Raw genomic sequence first — 22,696 nt, 5'->3', positions numbered from 1 at the left:
AGAGATATCACGTGTATTTATTTTTTCGCGCGATTTCTACTAAACCGAAAAGCGACGCGTGACCTTGACTCGTCGTAGCCAGGCAACAATATCCCCGCCCGCCGCAACATGAACCACCCGGCTCGGCTTGCCAGTCGCCAGTAAGACTGTGATTTTGGCGCCGAATACATGCGTAAATCACATATAAGCCTTTCCTTTATTATTTTTATGCCAGTGAGAATAAACCTGCAACCTTAATTTGTGTCTGGACATTTTTATCACTGTGCTTAATTTCCCAGAATTAAATTAGGTTATACCTATATTTAAAGATAATATTCTTAAATTTTTAAAAAAATATTTTGTACCAAAAAAATACACGTTATTTATTGGGGGGGGGGGGGGGGGTTAGTCTGAAACCTCACCACAAATCACTAGGGGGGAGGGGGTGTTAAAAATTTGCTAAAAAAACATCACTTGATTAATGGACGACCCCTTAGGGCCGGAATCTTGCAAATAATTTAAATAATAATTAAATACTTCATTATTTTAACTTTATTTACGTCCTGCTTATATAGTTTTGAAATATATATATACATATACATATATACACATATATATGTGTGTGTGTTTGTGTTTGTGTATGTACTTTTTTAAAGCCTGTACTTGTTATTTGGGAATATGAGAGTCATCCCTGTAGTTTTTAAGGTATCACGAAAGATTGGTTAGGTGCGTGGTTCAAACCTAGTATAACCAACTTTAAAATAATAATTTTAAGTGCTTTATGAACGTATGCCACGGCATGGATGTAGCAATTAGGCATTGAACTAAACTTAGTATTTTAAAGAGTAATTATTCTCCTAGTCAAAACATGTATTTAATTCAGGCCCTTAAATGGCCGTGGCTTTGAGGTGGCTCTCTGGAGCGAGTTCACTTGGTACAAGCCCAGCCCCTGTCAAGATTACATTCATGAGCAAACGTGGGACTCAGAGGTTAGAGGCCCACTGCAACCATAAAGTTCCAGTCATTGCAAGTCTCGGTGCGTAAAAGAGCAACGCGATACCTGTGGGTCTACCCTCCTAAACTTAAAACAACGAAAGTAGTATACGAATGTTCCTCCGGGCATATGGAGTCTGGAGAAGGTGTGAGGTGGGGTCAATGACCGACCGCCCTGGCGGAAATTTTTGGTGTCAAATTTCATCAAAATTCATAATTTTTTTTTAAAGTTTCCTATTTAGAGGGGAAAATTCTCGTTTTTTAGGGTAAATTTTCCGTTTTTATTGAAAATTTCCCCTTTTCATTCCAGAAAAAATCAAAAAAATCTAAATGTCCTTATTCAGGCTTAAATTCCCCATGGACAAGCCTCCAATAAGCCTCTGGTGTGGAGCTTTGATCTTGAACTTGACCTATACTGCTATCGTGGCATTTTTCGTTATGGCCGACATATTGGAAAATCGTAATTATTATCCAATTTTAATGGGAAAAAATTTAAATAAAAAAAATTATTAATAAATTTTTTTATAAAAATCATTTCGACATCTTGGATTATTACGTCACGGTCGCCAAATTTGATTATAGAATGTTACACTTTTCGTTACGCTCGCCATCTTGGATTCTAGAAAGCTGTATTTTTGTCATTACCACTATATTTTTGTGTATGACATCGTTGCAGTTTTCTATACGGCCATCATATTGAAAATCTGTATTTATTATCCGATTTCAATTTTTTACAATAAACATTTTTTACAATTAATAAAAAATTTAAGTACTCGAGTTTTATTTTTTAAAATTTCTACCATTTTGAAAATTCATGATTATTTTCAAGTTCTAACGGGAAAAAAAATTTCATTAATAATAATCATTCGATTAAATTTTAATAAAAAATTACTTTTTTCATGGTGTCGTTACGAACCCGGCGAGGGCAATCGATTTAAAATGATGATGGATCCTTCCTCCACACAAGACACCGGCAGACTGACCTCCCACCACTAATGCCAAGGTAGATATTAAGGCAAACAGTATGACGTCATGACAGCCTACTTTTATCCCCTGCTGGAGGCCGCCATCTTGGATCCGACATAATTGTTTCGCTTGCCAGAGTGCGCTATCGACACATTTGTTTAAATCTTTACCCGCTAGAGTAAGAGTACAGGAATCATTTATTGCCGAGAAACCCGCCATCTTGTCATTTGGGTGCCACCTTTAAATTGTCTAATTATTAAGCTAGTGATTTGGGAAGAATTCCAAAATTAATAAAAAAATTCACTTGTTAATTTACTGGCTCATTCGATTGATATCCGTCCTTGGTTTGATCCTTACTCGTTGAAAAAAAGATAATATAATTAAAATTATCAAAAAATATGAGAGGTTCAAGAAAAAACCAACAAAATTACAAATAAAAGATTTATTACAGAAATTATACAAGTACAAGAATAAAGAAAACTACAACCGTTTCTCGATGTCTACAGTCTTCTCAGAAGGCGAAGCGAGTCCTTTGCATTCCTTGACATGTGTTTTCAGGACATATCTACGTGACAGTCAATTAACCAGGCACGCCCAATCACTGACCAGGCACATACGGTCAGTGGCTAGCCACACCCATTTGTTATCTAGGCAAGCCACATCGAGTTGATGTTCAGGTATGTATATTCAGTGGCCAGGCAAGTAATCAGTTACCAGCCACGTCTTTATATAAGCTATGCATGACAGTCGGTTGGCCAGGCACGCACGTCCTGTAGGTTGGTCAAGCTGACACGCCCAGTTGGTGACAAGGCACGCCAAGTCATGGCCAGACACGTCTATTCACTTGTCGAGTAGGTGGCCGGACCACATACAGTTTGTAGCCAGGCACATCCATTAGAAGGTTAGACACATCCTGTAAAGGTATCAAGAGGTATTTCTCGTTGATACTCGGCGAACATTTTTAAAAAATTGTGTACAAAATTATTCGCATAGGCCAAAAGTCTCCGAAATGATGTCATATTACAAATTTAAAAACCAAGTTTTAAGTTTTCACTTCTGCCGACAATCCCCAATACTGCTTTTTTTTAAATTTTTTTTAGGTAGTATGGTTTCGTCACTGATTTGAACCAGAAAAGTGAGATAGCAATCCACTCTATTAATATAGATTCAGTTGTCATACTCAGTTACTGAGGAATTAGTAGTGATGTTTAATACGGGGGATAAACCTATATATATATATAATATATAATGGTGACTTTTTTAAGTGGTTAGTTACTGGATACTCAATCTGTCACATTTTGACGTTCGAACTAATAGCGACCAGATGATTTAAGTATACAGACTTCAAAGTGTTGTGACCGTGTATGGTCACGAGACGTTAATTTACGATCCTACACACAAACATTTAAGGACATGAAGTAGCTTACCTTTCATATTGACGTATAGGAATAAACTGACATCTTGTGACGTCACGACTCATCGATAGGATACGGCTGTGTGCGGCAAAAGACAGTGCACTTTCAAACAAATGCCATAGAAAAAGTGGAGACTTCATTCCTACACAACATCGAATTCAGTGTTACCAACTCCGGATTTAGCAACAAGGAGAATAAATCCCGGAAATTGGTTGTTTATCGATTATGTGAACTGGTATGAAGATCCTTCTAGAACATTCCAAAATCATCTCTATTAATCCCGAGATTTGGAAGGGCAATAGGAGGGAAGGGGGGGTGAGAAATGGGTATATAAGCTCGGGATTTTGACCAGTTAGGCATGGAGCAGCAGGACCATCACCAAATTCATCATGAGGCATTAGAGAGAGAGAGAGAGAGAGAGAGAGAGAGAGAGAGAGAGAGAGATTGACAGCAGGAAAGGTGTTTTGGAGAGCTAAGTATGAGTGTAGTAATTATTTGTTATGAAATGGCCAGTAGAGTTTAAAGTTTTGATAATGATGAAAATAACTTTGAGATTTTTGTGTAGTATCTGTTGGACTTGTGTTTTGTGTGAATATGATGCACCTGTTTAAATGAAAGTGTTGTTTAGGTGCTCATAATGTGGATTGGCACTTGTTAAATTTGCTGCACCACCTGTGCATTTTCTTGTTTTGGCGGCCATATTGCTTTCAATAAATTTATTTTAGCTCTCCAAAGACCTTTTCCTTATGAGTTGATTAATAGTTTGTTTATGTTTGGTTTAAAGACATGAAGCATTTAAATGTACCTTATAATAAATGTTGGCTCTTCTAGCCTAGAGTTTGAAACCAAAGAAAGCATTAAAGTCAGATATATTTGTGTGTAAATTTTAAAATATTTTGTTATTTATGAGATATATCTAGTCATAACAGATCTAACTATTTTTGTAGTATTTATAAGATGTTAAAGATTAACAATAAACATTGGAAATAATTTGATGTGTTCGGTCAATGTTTTGCCACCTTACATTTTTCAGCATAGGTTTTATCCCTTTGATTTTTTTTATTTTGAATTTAATATGCAGGTTAGGCCCCATCTGGGCAAGTGTTTACCTTGTGGAAGGTATCAAGAGTTTATGCTTGCGGTGGGAGTTGGGACTCTGATGGGGCCCGTCCTCAGTGTTAATATATTAAATTGTGGACGAATCATCGATAAATAATTACCATCACAAGAATATTATTGTGAAGAATTGTAAAGTCGTCATCTTTCAGAACTTGATAGGAAGCTTCGTTGCGTTCTAACACAAGAATCGGTAACTCAAAAGGAAGACATCAGAGTTCTATAAAGATCATCTACCGACGAAGAAAATACTGAGTTCTACGGCGGTCATCTGTCGACGAAGGAAGACCCCGGAGTTCTACAATAATCTTCAACAATACGAAGGAATCCTGTAGTTCTACAGCCGTTATCGACGACTAAAGAAGTCCATTGGTGCCAGTACCAAGAATATTGAGTGAGGGAGATAGATAATTGATACATTACCTATACCTATATGTTGAAAGAACGGTTCTATCATGGTATGCACTTGTTGAATTTCGTGTGGTGAAATTGTGCAGTTATTATTGTGTTTGGATAATATTCAAATTGATTACTCGGCTTATCAATTCAGTTGTGCTTGCTGTACTAACATTTTAATTCAAGTACTTTTTTACTTGAATTAAATGACTTAATTTTATTTCCATTTGCTATTACTATTTTAACACTCAGTGGATACCTGAGAAACAGGAATTTAATATAATTTTCGACACTATTGCTCAACTACCGCTAACTAGAACGAGATTAAAAGCAGTTTAAATACTCATATAAGAATCTGTAAACACAAATACTACACGAGTATTACATGTAAACATCATGACGCAGTACATTAAAGAAATTTAATTGAATTTTCATGTTATCAATACGAATATGATCATGATGCAGTTATGCATAACTCAATTATTTGTTGTATTGTTGAATTCTGTGCCGACTTTAAATTACATAAATAGTTATTACCTTGATAATGACATGTTACGAATTATTGCGTCATTTGTAACTAGTTTTCGTGAAATTTGTAAAACATTGTGTTGGAGCTCACTAAAGACAAAGATAGTCAAAATTTCTGAGTATTTAAAAAGTTATTTTTATTGCACGTCTAAGATACTTGCCTAAGCTTGTTCACTTAGTTGTGGACAATAATGGTATTTAAAGATTTGTGGCGTAAAGAAAATTTCACGCGGTTACTTGGGATTAGTAAAGAAAAGTACCTTTAAAGGAATTTGTCAATTCAACACGTGGTAATAGGTATTTATTCCATTAAAAAACAAATTATGGAAAAATAAGTTTTATTAAAGTCAACATAAAGATATTATACACAAATCTTTGATTGCGAATTATTTTTTAAGTTTTAAATTTTAAACAATGTAATCTATTTTTAGTAACTTTTAAGAATCTCACCGAACAATTCACCCAACGATAGCATTTCTCACTCCAACTATCCTTGTCAAATGCTGTCCTGAAAATAACAATACAACATTCAGTGTTTAATTCATTGTTAACGATTTAGATTTTTGACCGTCGGAGCTTTATGAAATAATATTTTCTAAGTTTATTTCTCATTCAACAGCAGCACACATCGCACGCCCTCGCAAACATTTATTGTATTTATATTTTCAAGCCATCTCATTCTTTGTGCTCTTCTGCCACGTCATGGTGGCATCTTTCTTCCCCGTTCCCCCACAAGATCAAAACAACGGTTACCATTACAAAAATTCGCCATGTCTCGGTCCCCGTTCTCCTCAAGCCGTTAACAACCTCTTTTCTCCCCCCCCCCCCCCCCCCTTCACAGATCAACCGACAATCCCAACGCGATTCAAGGGTCAGTCGGCGAGTCAAAATAGGGTTCGGAAATACGCGATCCGGCCCAGGGTTATGCCTGTGTTTTTGCAGTTTTTGCCTGGGCCCCAGTAGACAATGCTGGCCAGGGCGATAAAAGGGGTGTCAGCCATGGCATCAGTCGCTGCAACGACTAACCAACCAGAAACCCTAGTGGCATGTTGAAATCCCAGTTGGAGATACGCCGAAGTCCTCACTTAACCTAGACCCTTCCCGCAAACTTTTAGATTAACTAAGGCTTTGGAAAAAAAAAACCTGGTGTGTCCACCATCGCCAGCGGTGGTTGGCTGTCGCCGACTCTCGCCGGGTCGACCCGTGACAATTGTGGAGCTACGAAGCTGGGTAGGACAACATTTCAGCGGACAACAACTTGACATAATATGCTTTTTATAGCGTGTATCTGCAAGTAGGCTCGGATTTCAAGACTGAGACCCCGACACAGCCCTACAGAAATGCTCTCTTCAAGGCCGTTGTGATTGTGATCAGTTAGAATTTGTAGTGTTTTTAGAGGGGGGGGGAATGGAGCCGGTCGTGTTCCTATTTATGAGTGTATTTATGTGTATTTACCTTGATAGTAGATAAAAAATAAAAATCTGTATTTAATAAGTCCATTGGAAATGGTAACCTTATATTTTAATACAATTTTTATCATTATGGCTTTGGTAACGTTTAGACCAGGGGTTAATTTCAGTGGGAACGCAAGGGAACGGCGTCCCCTTACCTCCCAAGAGTGGCGGAACGCAAGGGAACGCACTTAAAACTAAAAGTTTAAAAAACAATTACGTTGGATCAATATTATGCTTTGTTTGCGAGTGACTCGTAAGCAGGTAGGAAGCGCCCGTACAAGCCGTTGTGAGCTGTGTTGTGATGAGTCATGCACAGAATCAGGGAGGAAGGTGACTGGTGAGTCATCCTCGTCCGCGCCTCTCTATAACATAACAATGCCCACCCCTTCCTCCCCTCCATTCTTTCGCCGCGCCACCGCCCCCGTGATCGTTGGAGTTTAGTCAGTTTACAACAGGTGCGTTGACTTGACCTTGACGCCGTTTCGCGTTTAAGTTACAAGTTGCATTGTGTTCGATGATTGTGTTCGTTTTTATACTTATTAGTGCTAGTGCAGCTAAATAGTTTGACTATGACTACCAGAAAATTTGTTGATTATTTAAACCTAACCCTAAGAAACAAAAAGGTTACTTGAATTCGGAAGCATCAAGTACGACTTCAATTGTTAATCAAGATAAAAAAGAAGACGCAATCGGAATCAAGGAGGATAATTGCGATTACCTTTCCCCTTCGACTTCCTCGTCGGACAAAACAGTATCCAGGTTGGAGGGTTTGGGATCTGATACAGACGAAGCTAAGGTTAGTATAGAAAATAATGATTTTGTTGGGGGTGAACAGCCAGTTTGTTGGTCTGTAGAACAAACTGTTGAATTCAAAGCAAAAAATCCATGGTTAATTGTGAACAGAGAACTAGGTTGCAATGTTTGCAGAAGCGTGAGTACTCTAGGTGCCGGGAAAACGAAGGGCCTAAAGATTAGCGAAGAGTGGGTTTTAGGAACTATTACCGCTTCCGGAAACAATAAGAAAGACCAGCAATCCTCTCTTAGGAAAAAGATATTTTTACACCGTGGGTCTCGAGCTCACTCTTTAGCTGAAAAAATACTCAATGAAGCAAAGAAAGATACAATGAAAAAAGCTGTTGCTTCTATGCATCAAGAGCAGCAAATTGTAACTGAGCGCATTTTCCGCACGGCTTATAAGCAAGCCAAATTAAATAGGCCATTCTTTGAGTTTGAAACTGAAATTGATATTCAAATAATGAATGGTTTAGATATGGGCCGAATCCTCCATTCAAATGTCGCTTGCTCCAATATAGTTCATCATATTTCTGATGAAATGAAATCAGACTTAATAAATGGCCTAATCAAGTCAGACTCTAAATTTTCCCTGCTTTTAGATGAAGCCACTTCAGTTTCAAACAAAAATGCTTTGGTGGTTTATATCAGAACTGTTCTAAAAGGAATGCAAAACCCTATGACAGTGTTCTTAACACTTTTTGAACTAAATAGCAGAACATCAGCTGTTATATTACAAGAACTTTTAAATCAGTTACAAGCATTAGGTCTAAGCTTTGAATTCATAAAAGACCACATGATTGCTCTAACTTGTGATGGTGCATCAGTGCTACTAGGCAAAAAATCTGGCCTTGCTATGCAGCTTACTGAAACATTCCCCAACTTGTTCATTTGGCATTGTTTGAACCATCGTTTAGAGCTTGCCGTACACGATTCCGTAGAAGAAGTAGCTGGAATCAATCATTTTAAGATCTTCATGGATAAAATTAGAAATATGTTTAGTTGTTCTCCGAAAAATAGCAGGGAGTTGGCAGAAGTTGCTAAAGGACTAGAGGAGCAAATTTGGAAAATCGGCCGTGTTGTAGATACTCGTTGGGTAGCTTCCAGCTTAATGGCGGTGAAAGCAGTTTGGACAGATTTTAAAGCTTTGTACAACCATTTCCTTGAAGCATCTGAAGACAAGCAAAGGGACTCGAAGCAACGTTCGACTTACAAAGGGCTTTGTAGTACATTGTCTTCTACAACTTTCGTACACAACCTTGCATTGATGTACGATGCTCTAGAAGAGTTAGCTGATTTGTCCCTTCAGCTTCAAAAATCAAGCCTCAACCTTATCCAAGCCCACAGTGATATAACACTGTTAATCAAAGTGTTTGAAAACCGAGTTGAAAACATGGGTAGACGTTCAGTGGAAGCTAAAATTGCTATTGACGATTTGATGTTTCAAGATGTTAATTTTTATGTGAGAGCCAAGATACCAAGTATTCCAGAAAAACAGTTCTATCGGAGCCTCGCAAACAACTTGACTTCAAGGTTGCTATCATCTTCAAATGCGTCTGAAAACTACAACACAATCATAAATGACATCAAAGTGATCCACCCCATGTATTGGCCAAAAGACTTATCCATCACCTACGGAGAATGTGAGATCCAGAGAATCTGCGATAGATTTAAGATTAGCAGCTCTCAGGATATAATTAGAGACTTCAGACACTTCAAGCAGGGACTGAAGCCTATGTTAAGTGGAGAGAAACCTACTATTCTTGAGCAGCCGCCGTCGTTTAAGAAACTGATATCCATCATAAATAGCATTGCAGTGTCTAGTGCTGAATGTGAACGTGGATTTTCTGCAATGAATTTAATTATGACTCCTCTTAGATCTTCACTCTACATTAGCACGGTTTGCGATTTATTGCGGATCAGGCTCCTAGGAAATCCTGTGGCTAGATACAATCCCGAGCGACACGTCAAAACTTGGCTGGCGAAGGGACACCATTCTGCACTTGACACCAAGTCAAAACAACGAAGGCAGAAAACGTACAATGAAGACAGCATTGCATTGTTGGAACTTTTTTCCTAAACCCGTTCTTTTTTAATATCTTTTAGAATTTCAGAACATTAAGTTTTCATAAAAATAACTAGGCCTAACTTGTAGTTGTGTTCTAAACTAAAGTTTTCTTAGTTTTCTTTTTGTATTTACAGTTAGTTGTGTATTGATGTTTTTTTGCAGTTTTCACTTCAAAAAATTAACAAACAACTAATTTTACCAACTAGGCATTGCCTTACAATATTAGACTACAATGACTACAAACCGTACATTGTCATAATAAGTAGATGAAATAACACCTTAACTTTTTAAAATTTCATTAAATTTTTAAAATGAAACCGTGTTACTTCTTTGTGTCATTTATTTTGTGTGTAATTAAACACTTCCTTTTATTTTCCAAGAAGTTGGTCTATTTTGAATGTATAAATATTGTTTTTTTACCCATAAGGTAGGCCAAATTTTCTTTGTAAAATATGCAAAATTGTAGTTCAAGCAAGCTGTTATATTCAAAAACATCTATTTACATATGGATATGTATTATTACAACTGTACTGTATATCAATAAAATTGTAAATAAGGCTTTATTTGTTTTTATTTTACCATTCATTAAAAAAGTAATATTGGTAAGCTTCATTGCTTCAAACAAAATGGTCAGTGAAAGTAGTCAACAAGATGTTAATGGAGCAAAGGGTGAACTCAATTTAAATTCATGTTTTTATTTTCTTACATCATAATCAAGCACTTTAAAAAGTAATCACCATTAAAATATCAATTTTTTATAAAAATAATTGTAGTATTATGTCTGGATGGCCTAAAAACGCGGGTTTACAGTTATAATTTTCAAAACTTTTTCCCGGGGGAGGGCCCCCGGACCCTCCTCCTTCCTGGGGGGTATTCCAGACCCCCCGGTCTGAGCATCCCGCTTTAGAGTTCCCACACCTAAAACTTTAGAAATTAAGCACTGGTTTAGACTACAGAATTTTTTTAAGTAGCGGGGTATGAAAATTGGTGTTTTTGGTAATTGCTTTCTCTCGACAGCTCTGCCTCTCTCCCTAAGTTATAAAAACTTGAATCTAGCACGAAAATATTAATAAGGTTTTCTGTTACTCTTTTTCTTATGTTTACAAATTAATACTTTCATGGTTTATAGGTAGACGAGTTCAACAGGTTTCCCCCAGTTTTTCTTTGGTAACCCGGCGCTCTTAGTATGAGCATTTCCACCCCAAAGCCCCTTGGCCCCTAGCATAAGCCATACACACAAATAGGGAAATGTGTTCGACGGTTTGTAGGTAGGCCGCAGAGATTAACGGCCTAATCTCTGGTAGGCCTTGCTGTCTGCGAGCTGCTGGTGCTGCACGCCACCGCCGCACGGCGCTAGTGAGCGCTGAGGTGCGTCAAATCAATGGCAGATGGCAGCAGCAGTCGCAGGCAGCTTCAAGTCTGCCGGCTAAAGCCGCGCGCTACCGCCATATGGCACTAGTGGGCACCGGGGTGCGTCTCACTACCGTCAGAGCGCAGCACTGGTCGCAGGCAGCTTCGAGTATCGCGCAGTAGCAGCAACTGCCAACAGGACCGAAACAAGGGGGATGTTTGTAAGCTACTACCCCTCTCTCCAATGGTTTAAAAGAAAAAAAAAATCAAACAAAGACAGAATAAGAATTACAGCCGCTTACCTTCATAATATTACATATAAATGAATTTGGTAAGATTTATTATAATCTTTTTGAGGGCTACAATAATGCATTTCCTTACTATTATAGACCTACATGCCTCATACACAGAAGCAACATGTCTTTCAAACAATCTCTACGAATTTCATTCATTAATAACATTAATATACAGAATGAGTCTGAATTCGGCTGCAGGTTTATCACGTAAAAATAAGTTGAAAACCATATATCCGACATAGTCTTAAGAGGCCATGTCAGTAAATGTTTATTTCCAATATTCTGCTCTAGAAGTTCTCTCTTTTAACAGTGAGATTTAGTGGCTTATTCAACCGAAGTAACTGTAGCCGCAGCGCGTGATAAAGCTACGAAAAATGTATCTGGTTCCTCGACAATCTGAGAGGATGACAATCTGACCGGCGGCTCACTAGGAAATTGCGGATGCAGGGATTCAGAATCAAGAAATCTCACATTTACAACTGTAGTATGAGTCGTATCTAAAAATTTTAATACTTTAAACGTATCGGAATACAATTAATCTTCAAACATGTGGTAATTATTCTTTATCTGGATGTAATATTCCGTGAAAAATAATGTTAATTGACATTAAAAAGTATACGAAATTCATCATGTAACGTTTTAAAAGGATAATAACATAAATTCATATGCTTAGAAATTGCATATGCATTACACACAATCTAAATACAATCTCACTTAAGTCAGTCTACCTAATTTTTTACAATGCACCATCATGCATTTTAACAGAGGTAGGAGAAACTTTTATCGACGTTGTTTCAAAGAATTTAAATTTACAAATATTACTATTTATCTTATTACGATATGTATCTTTATGAATACGAATTTACAAAAAAAAAATATTGAATTGATTACATTACACTTTAACATTACACAAGACTAAAACACTAACAAAACTTAATTTTATATATTGCTGTAGCATATTAGAAGACGAAATAACTCACAAGACTAACATTAAGAGGGCTGCATTACAAATTTACTTTACAGAGGAGAAAATATCCTTTAAAGATATTTCATTACCTCATTGATTACATAATACTGCCGTTGATGTGATCGTAGATATAAAGTATTGAAAAAATATATTCCATTATGTTTATGTAAATATTTAGAAAACATTATTGCTTATAGATGTTCATTATTTAAATAATAAAGAATATTTTACTTTTATGTACTGAACAAACAAAATACTTATAAGTTAATAAGAATAAGCTTAGTTGAGTAACATCTTCAATTTGTATTGAATTCAATGTACATATCGAAAATCATGTACAATGAACGCAACTGATAGAATTCAATAAATATTTGATCTTGTGAAACGGCCATAATGGTGATGTCGATAATTAGAGATGCTCACATGCATTTTGAGAGTCCGTATAAATCCTATTACAATTCTATAAGTATACAATAAATTCCTTTTAAAATAGACATGTGTAATATAATTAAAACTTGTTTAAGTGAGATCATCACAAAAAAAATTAAAATCCTTCAACAGTAAGTTATGTTTTATAAGATTTTAACAAAACACACATACCATAAGATAAAATTAATCATGCCACATAATTCAACACAAAATACTCATTCCAGTAGGCGCTACGTAAAAATAACTTCTATTTTTATGCTGATAACTTTGCATTGTTATATATTTATATCATTATTTATAACTTTTAATATTCCTACACATTAACTGAAATTAATTATCTACAGAGTCTTAGTAAATGTTGGTCTGTACCACATACAGTTCGTACGATATCTACGTGAAACACATACACTTCATTATTAGTAATTTCAATTATATTTCCATGAACATAATGAAATTAATATAGGGCCTAGGTTGTTCACTGTTAATTGAGTACTTCTGAAGTATTTTCATTGTGAGTTAACATACATACCAAATGCCATTCTTCCAGTAAAGTTACAAAGAAGACAACAAGATAATATAAGTATGTATGTAGTACCATATTTTAAACCCCTATTAAATGAATAATAACTCAATCTCTTTTCTGGACTATTAAGTAATAATTTTTTATTATTGTTATTTGTAACTTAAATAAAATGACAACTAACAAATTAGTAAAGTATATAATTACGTGCGATATAGTGTGACATTTTTACTTGGACGGCAAACGAATATAATAAAATGTCTATGACAATGTTAACTTTACTCATTATTATGGAAAGAAACAAAATGGGCAGATAAGCATATTCTACGCTGACATTTAAAAATGCTCAATTCAAAACGAACATTTCTTCCCGATGACAAACAAAAAAGTTGTATGGTCGCGAATAATACATTCGTATGGCGTCACATCAGCGGAATATTCCCTTGGCATAAATGTGTGAAGTCTGTGGCACTTGTGGAGAAGTAAACCTTCGCTCGAACACAAAAACAAATGAACGAACAGCTTTTTTTTTTGATGGGATGTGCAATCGGAGACCCCTGGGGTGGTTGAAGAGTGTCAGGTCGGTCGCCAGACCAGATAGTAAAAGCTCAGGGGCTGAGGATAGAAAAGGCCTATCTCCAAATTATTAAGTATAAATGTTGTCATGTAATAGTTAAAGACTTGATTACACCCAGATTTTTAAACCCATCATGATCATAAAGACACTAATCGGAAGGTAATGTGCAATACATTTCAATGGCCTTTTCAGTTTTTGGTAAATAATTATAAATATAAGCAAAATTTCACTGTTTCTGTACAAATCAAAATATTGATAATATTATTTTCATCGCAGAAATAATATATGATATGATAACGAAATTTGAAAAAAGCGGTTATGTTAAATGTATTGTGTACTTTCAGTAGGCAAAATTTCCGGCCCCTACCTCTTATAGACTTTGAGAAAAACTGTCTTTTAAAATAACATTGATATAGATAGGAGCGCAAATTTGTGACACGGCCTCTTAAAGCTTACCAATACGGGTTAGTATACTATACGACTTTGAAGTTGCAGCAGAACCGGCAGTTTTTTAAATAAAAAAGAAACTATTTGTGAAGAAACGCAAAGCATAAGCTTAATTTCTAATTGAGAAAGTTTTACTGACGCTGAAAATCTTGCCGCTGAAGTAAAATTATTTAATAGAAATAATTTAGGGCAACACCATTTCCAATAAATTTTGGTGACGCGGAGTAATAATGTAGTTTTTAATGGCTGATTATTAATACACATATCAAAAGTAACGAAAAGAGGGCGCCTGGTTGTACTATCTTATACCCCACCGTTTTTGCGATGAACTAAAATACAATTTAGAACGAAATACTTCAACGCCTGGAAGGTATGCAACACTCACAACACTAAGTTTGAAATAGCTGCCTAAAATCAGGGGACTGACATTTAAGTGATGTACAAGCAAATGAATGATTAAACTAATAATTTAACTACAACAACTGTAAACGTAACTTGAAGCACATAAACATGAGTGCTGAACAAATCATTTGTGGCATCCAACATCACAAGAGAAAAAATATGGTCGCACCTTAATTTGCGAGGAAACATTTTAGTCATAAAGCATAACTTATAAATTAAAAGCTTTTTCTTACCTTCAATTCCACAGTACACAAAATGTAAACCTTAAAATCTGAACATTTCGTTTTAAATATGGAAGTCTTTAACAACTTACATTAACATAAACACAACTATTTAGTGCCCGTCTGTGCTACGATACGCGTATGTATTATGGCGGTAAATGAGATATCATGTTTCCAGCGGCTGTGTCTTGAGGCGTGATGACTTCCACATTACATGCTAAATTTTAAAAACTGTGGTACCTAAAGCAGAGTATACTTTAATTAACAAGTTATTTTTTATGACAAGATATTTCCACATAAATAAATCTATTTTTAAAAATATTATTAATTAGAATATAAATAATCTTATGTATTAAAAAATAGTATTCATTAATAACCTACTTGCTATTAATTTAAGTAATAATTCTATATTTTAAATAATAATGGGTACAAGTTATAAAATTCAAAAGTTCGACTTTTAGTCAATTTTATTAATATATTTTAGTTTACAAACAAGAAAAATTGTAAACCAAAAAAATTTTGTCATCTTACAAAATTAATAACATATTACTGTTTACATGAACGTTATTGAAGTAGACATTTTTGGAAAACATACTTAATTTATTCAAGGGTAAACTGGCACGTTTTCTCAGAGATTGCAGGAAATAAGAATGATCAAAATGTAAAAAAAATTACAATAGTGTAAGAAGCAAAATAAGTTATCATTATCCTTTTCATTATAAACCAAAGAAACTGATTGAAACGCAACTGCTCAGCTCTGGTTAAAACCGGGTTCACAAGAACATTATTTAACTGTTTAAATGGAATATTTTAATACTTTTATATGCATTTTAATGACAACATTCATTAGAAATTTTATTTAGAACTAATATCATACTCATTATTTTTCATTTAAATATTGAATTCTCTTTATATATAAAGATATAACTAATAAATATTTTTGTAAATAACTTTACTTATATTTTATTTATTATAATTTGTAAATTATATATTTTTAGAACAAAGTTAAATTATTAGAAAACAGACCACCAGTGAGTGTTGAAACCCGAGCGTCTAGGTAGTAAGCAAATACGTTACAATCTAGGCACTGAGCCGTTAGCCACATTTTAACCAACTAGTACCTACATAAAGTGTGCTTAAATTATTAAAAGGATTTTTTTTCTTGGAATTGGCTGGCCAGTGCACTTAAATATTTTAAGGGGATGCTATTACACCGAGTCTCATTCCTAAGAGAATTTCCCAAGTCGTGCCCTCCCCTTGCTAGATTAGGATTACACTTTCTAAAACCTGCAACCCAATCAACACCAATTCAATTTTTAAGCACTTTTCGACTTCCGAATGTGTTGAAATTTTACATACATATAAAGAAACTCTGATAATCCAATATTTTGATAACTTAAGACTTTTTGATAAAGGGAAAGTGGGAGGGGGGTAATAGGATAAAAATAACTAATTTCTAGCTATTGGGTAATAACCATGCTTTGTGTGTACCCATGAGGTCGGGACATGGTGGGAATTTGCCCTGGGGCGAATGTGACCCTACCGGGGGGGGGGGGGAAGGGGGTTAAAAAAACAATATTTTGAAAAATTAAAAAAAACAATGATTTTTAAATTTGAGTGTTTTCAATCCAAAAGGTCGGGTCATTGTGGAAAATGTGCCCGGGGTTCGTAATGGCACTACGGGTACTATATCTGAAATTATCTGGCTACTCTTCCGGCGTGATCAAGTGTATGATGCGGATATTCCTCCAGTCCATGTTGATTTCTGCACAGATGGAGTACATATAATTAAACCAATAGCCATTCAATTTCCAGCGAAATACAGCTATGGTACTGCTGAAAGGCGAATGTTGCCATTAATACTGAGTTAGGCGCCTACCGTGCATAAAATGCAAGGCTGCACAGTAGATTATGTAGTTGTTTATTTGGGATAGCGTTTATTTGCTGCCCGACAGGCTTATGTAGCTGTTAGTCGCGTAAAGACACTGATAATCTCCAACTAGAAGAACTTGATTGCTCTAAGATAACAAGGAAAGTTACATGTAATGTTGACGCATTAGCTGAAATGATTAGATTACGTGAACATTAATGACTAATTTTAAGTTCATTGTAACAAATAGATACTTTAAGCTTTGAATATATATACTGTATAGAAGTCGCGAGTGGATAGGATTTACTCTACGTTTTTCAGGAGCGTATGATGAGCAGCTTCGGAACTTCACCGCTGCAGGGCGCTGCCGTAATGCACTGTATCTTCTTTGGTTGTTACTTACACGTTAGAGCGCATCACTGTCGCCCACTGTCATTCCCCCGCACCTCCCACCCAACATTCACTGCAGCTCAAAGTCGTTCAACGGGAGTTTGTGCGTCACAAAACTGTAGGGATGAGAGGTGGGGTAGAGGGTGGGTGGAGGACAACGCATGTTTGAGGGAGGGTGGGTAAGGGGTGTTTGAAGAGTTCGACACTTGTCTGCTAGGGACCACCACAAGTCGATGCCCTAGAGATGGTGGCGACTGCGGCGGTGAATTAACCAACTACCTCAAACCGTATTAAAATTTTTAACCTGGGCTGGCGACTTCTATACAGTATATATATATTCAAAGCTTTAAGCATGCATATTTGGTATTTTTAATTTGTTTCTATTACTCATATTCAATATATTTGTTTTATTTTGATTCTAAAAAGATTAAAACAAACTTATAGTTTATAATAAACTAAAAATAAATTTATCGTTGAATGAACAAAAACTTAAAAAATAAATTTCAAATTTAAGTTTTTTTGTCCAACAGCCAAATAAAGCACCATAACTATGTATAACTAAAAGCGTGGGGTTCTCTCTTATTTCATTTTCGTATTGACTATATCTTACAATTAGTAATATAAAATTTAAGACAAATGATATCGAGCACCTCCTGGGCGTAGATCTCGGGAGGCCCAGGTCCCCCTGGAGTTAAGAAGTCCCTCACTAAGGGGACCTGCCTGTACTTGCAAAGGCGTGACATATGTTTTTTGTGTCAAAACTATGTCTTATGGATAACTATCTGTATATTTTGAAGTTTTCTTCTTCTTGCATTCATGTAGGCCAAATGGGCAGTGTACAGCATACGGGCACTGCATCCAGATATGACGTGTTGAATAACCCCACGTGCCAAATTCTCGGGCCGTGCGGCCCCCACCCCCCTGTAAATTTCCTGAGGCCCCACTTGCGAATCCTACAGATTTGCATCCTGAAGCACCCCATTTCTTAATTTTTAGTTCATTACTTTTATTAAGTTCGTATATTCATTTTCGAAATGACTATATCCTAAAATTTTTGTATTGACTATATTCTAAAATTATTGATAGAAAATCTATTTTAATCGTATTGTTATTTCTGATAGCAAATTTAAGACAAATCTTTTTTATACGCCTATATATCTTTATTATATTCCAAAAATTACATTTTAAAAAATAAACACAAATCTTTTCAAGAAAAACAAAGAACTAAACATAAAGAACTAAATAAAAGCTCAGCAGTCAATAAATATTGTTTAAATAATCTAAGAATTCAATTTTGACAGAGAGCGGAGGCACTGGCCTCTTTACTTCTTTACACGCCATTTCAAATATTAATTTTTTAAATACGAACATAAGTTTCAATTATTATTTTTAGTTAGTGGACAGCGAAGTCATTAGGAACAGAATAACTGAGTTTAAGAAATTAAAATCACATTCCTACAATTGTCATTAATTGCAGTGTAGTAATAGAACATACAAAATATGAATAGTTTCAGTAGTATAGGAAAGGGGCTCCTGGCACAGGTTCCAGGCGGAGGATTGAGGATGAGGTGACCACACTGACTTCACAGTGACCAATTTTGGTGTCCAATTAAAACAAAATTTCCTCAAAAATTATCAAGATTCCTCAAAATTCCTAGAAATTACCCTGTCACGAGGGTAAAATTCCCGTTTTTAAGGAAAATTTCCCACTTTTTCCCGAAAAAAATCCAGAAGGGGAAGTTTTCCATCGAGAGGGGAAATATTCTTCGGAGAGGGGCAAAATTCCTCAGAAACCTCCTCAGACCGTAACTTTTAACTTGAAACATTTTATTTTCGACCTAAAAATTACGAAAGAATTCAAAACAATATATAAAAAATTGATACTCCAAAATGTTTGGTTACCTAATCGATTTCGGTCTTCAGTTCAATTCCCGGCGATAGTGAACACGTAATTTATTAATAAAAAATTTAAAAAACTCAATTACATTTAAATTAAAATTTTGATAAAAATTCTTTCTTTTGTCCTTCCAGTCATCTTGGATTCTAGAACTTTTCGTTACTAGCGCCATCTTGAAAATCCAAAATTTTATGCTAGAAAACCGGGAAAAAATTTTAATTCATAAAAATTATATAATTAAATTTTGATAAAATTTTATTTTAAAATATACTTACGCCATGGAGCTTGGAATGTTTTAATCGAATCTGGCGAGGGCAATGGATCCAAAATGACGATGGATCCTTCCTCCGCGGAAGCCAACGGCAGACTGACCTCCCACCACTAATGAAAATGGAGATATTACGTCAGCCAGTATGACATCATTGCATAATTCTTGTTTTCGTCTGTTGAAGGCCGCTGCCGACTTTTTTTTATCGTCTGCTGGACAGTGTTGTTGACATATATTAGTTTAATTTTCACCCGATAGAGTTTAGTATTGTTTATTACCGTGGCTTCCGTCATCTTGTCATCAGTCGTGGTCGCCATCTTGAAATTCTATAAATTTTAGCTATTTAGTCGAAAAAATTCCAAAATTCACAAAAAAATACTTATTGAAATTATGTTTGATATGATCGATTCCTGTCTTTGGTTCTATTCTCTATCAGTGATAAGAGTAAATAAAGCTTAAAATTAATTAAATTTTGTTTCCCATTACCTTTCGTGGAGTTTAATAATCATTCTCACTGCGAAAAATCGCTGTATACAATATAACTATTCCACGAAATTAATACTTTATCTCTGTGCCTACCATGCAAGTTTAATTTTTCTATACTTGGAATAACTTAAAACCAGGTCTTGTACAATGGTAGGCATATAGGCAAAGCGTCTCCGACCAAGGGGTATTTTTCGACGATTCTCAACGAACATTTTAAACATTTTAGGTGTTTAGAACAGATATCTCCGAAACACGAGTATAATAATAACCTGACTAAAGTCTGAGGAATTTTTCCCCTCTCCGAGGAATATTGCCCCTCTCGGTGTAAAATTGGCCTCTCTCTGGATTTTTTGCGGGAAAAATGGGAAAATTTTCCTAAAAACCGGGAATTTTCACCTAATAATAGGGAAATTTCTAGGAATTTTGAATAATTTTTGAGGAATTTTGATGAAGTTTGACACCAAAATTGGCCGTTGTGACGTCAGTGCAGTCGGTCATTGACCTCATCCTCAATCCTCCGCCTGGAACCTGTGACAGGAACCCCTTTTTCATATTACTAGTTACCATGAACATTTCTTCATTATTTATTTATATGGGTTCAAATAAATAATTAAAACAAATAGGTATGTGTGCGTGGAGTGCACTCGCTACTGAAGTAATACTTTTTGCTTATTAGGTATAGATAGAGATAAATTATTAGTATTTTTTATAATATAATATAAGATTATAATTGAGAATATTAAGTTACGGATATGATTTAGACAAAAAGTGCCCTTTTCCGCGGCCTGCACTCTTGCATCCGTTCACTGGCTTTTTTTGGCGCCTCTTTTGACGGATTATTCCCACGATACCTTTAATAATACCACTTATCTCCTTCTGCGTTTTTATTATTTTTAGGCATGATGTTAAATCACGATCTTCAGCTGAATAAAATTAAAGAACAAAAATACACCCTAATCGAATATAAAAAACACATAAGAGTCTATCTCATAAGTCTATGAAATCTTTTGACATTTAAAATCAGAGTGTTCACATACCAAAAAATAATTACACTTATAAAGCTAACCTCTAAGTCTATACGTCTTTTTTTACATTTTCAAACATACTATTCACATAAAAATTAATGATATATTTAAAGTTAAATGCACAAATCAATAACTCTTTTCCACACGAATAAAGAAATTTTAGATACTTTAAATAAAATAAAAGAAATATGGTAGCTTCAAACGTTAACAGTTTCGAAAACTTAGGAGTAGAAAAACACTAGCAGCGTTACGAGAATTCCGTAGCAACACTACTGCGTAATTTATACCTCTCCCCTGCCATCTCCACTTACGGCCGTAACAACCAGCCATGCTACGCTACGTACCTATTCCCCCCCCCCCCCCCCCCTCATAGTGGAATCTTCCCAGTCGACCGCTGGTGCATGCGTTGGAGTGACGTCGCCGCTGACGCACTCTCCTCCTCTACAGGTTCCCCCAACACGTAACTAACTATTTCCTTCATGCGATCGTAATTTTCGTAACGCTCGAAAATTGTAGCAAAGAAGTTTCACTTTAAAAGTTCTGCCTGTTGCTGTAGTTTTATTTTAAAATAAATTACTCGTGTAGTTGTTGCTGGTTGCAAGCCAATTAATGATATGACATTGTTTGAGAGAGAGGGTGGGAGGCTGGCGCGGTGAATGGACCGCGGCCACAGGGAGACTGGGCGCATGCGCAGGCGCGACGCCGCCCCATTCACGCGGCGCGGTATCGACGTGCGGGCAGTCGGCGCGCGGCCATGCAGGGCGGCAGCTCGGAGCTGCTGCTGGGCGCCCAGGAGGAGCTGCGGAGACGCAGGCTGCTGGAGCTGGCGCGCCCCAAGGCGCCGCCTGTCCGCCGCACCTGGCGGCAGCGCGCCTGGTTCTACACCACCTCCTCGCTGGCCATGCTGGCGGCCACCGCCGGCGCCTCGCTGCTCTTCCTCGTGCCGCTCTACGTGGACCCGGCCATCTCCACGCTCGCCTCCGACTTCTCGCCCGAGCCCGTCAGCTGCGTCACCTCGCGCCGCCACGACCTCTCCGGCATCTTCAACTGCACGTGGAGCTCCTGCCGCGAGGGCTGCACCAGCGACATGTACCGCTGCACGCACGTGTTCGTCGCCTACAACGCCAGCGACGGCTCGCGCCAGGAGGCCGTGCTGCTGGTCAACATCAAGGGCTGCGGCTACCCGCCGCTCGTCGACTGCCGCAACTTCAGCGAGGCGTACGGCCGGCCGGGCACCGAGTTCCCCTGCCACTACTCGCGCCAGAACAGGTCGGTGGCCATGGCGCGCTACCGCCGCGACGAGCACGTGGCCGCCATCACGCACTTCTTCGGCGTGCCCTTCGTGCTGACGCTGGCCACGTCCGTGGCGCTGTGCGTGCTGCGCTGCGACTGTCGCTGCTCGGAGCGGCGGCCCGGCCGGCGGCGGCGCAGGCGGGGCGCCGTCGAGGACGCCAGGTCAGTACCTGCCGCGCGGCTCTGCCGGTACCTGGTGCCAGGTACCAGGTATCTGGGGCCTGTGTGCTACCAGGAGCCTGTGTGCTACCAGGAGCTTGTGTACTAGCCACCAGGACCTGGCGTAGCTACCAGGACCTGGTGTCGCTACCAGGACTTGGTGTTGCTACCAGGAACTGAAGTACCAGCTACCAGGGGAATGTGTGCTACCATGAGCTTGTGAACTAGACTCAAGGACCTGGTGTAGCTACCAAGACCTGTTGTAGCTACCAGGAATTGATGTAGCTACGAGGACTTGGTGTAGCTACCAGGACTTGGTGTAGCTACTAGGATCCTGTGTGCTACCAGGAGCATGTGTGCTACCAGGAGCTTGTGTACTGGCCACCAGGACC

The 22,696-nt window shown here is 37.2% G+C and overlaps 1 protein-coding gene across 1 annotated transcript; it reads left to right on the top strand.

The window, feature by feature from the left end:
• Positions 1 to 21,606: 21,606 nt before the first annotated feature.
• Positions 21,607 to 22,413, top strand: LOC134530856 (protein tipE). Its single transcript, XM_063366150.1, has one exon. The coding sequence runs from the start codon at positions 21,607 to 21,609 to the stop codon at positions 22,411 to 22,413; it is 807 nt and encodes a 268-aa protein (XP_063222220.1).
• The last annotated feature ends 283 nt before the right edge of the window (positions 22,414 to 22,696 follow it).

This window comes from Bacillus rossius, chromosome 1, assembly GCF_032445375.1.
Source record: "Bacillus rossius redtenbacheri isolate Brsri chromosome 1, Brsri_v3, whole genome shotgun sequence".
In the NCBI taxonomy this organism is placed as follows: domain Eukaryota; kingdom Metazoa; phylum Arthropoda; class Insecta; order Phasmatodea; family Bacillidae; genus Bacillus; species Bacillus rossius.
This window is presented reverse-complemented; position numbering and strand designations above follow the sequence as displayed.

Coding starts and splice junctions, on each gene's coding strand:
- LOC134530856 (XM_063366150.1), top strand. CDS start 21,607: ATGCAGGGCGGCAGCTCGGAGCTGCTGCTGGGCGCCCAGGAGGAGCTG.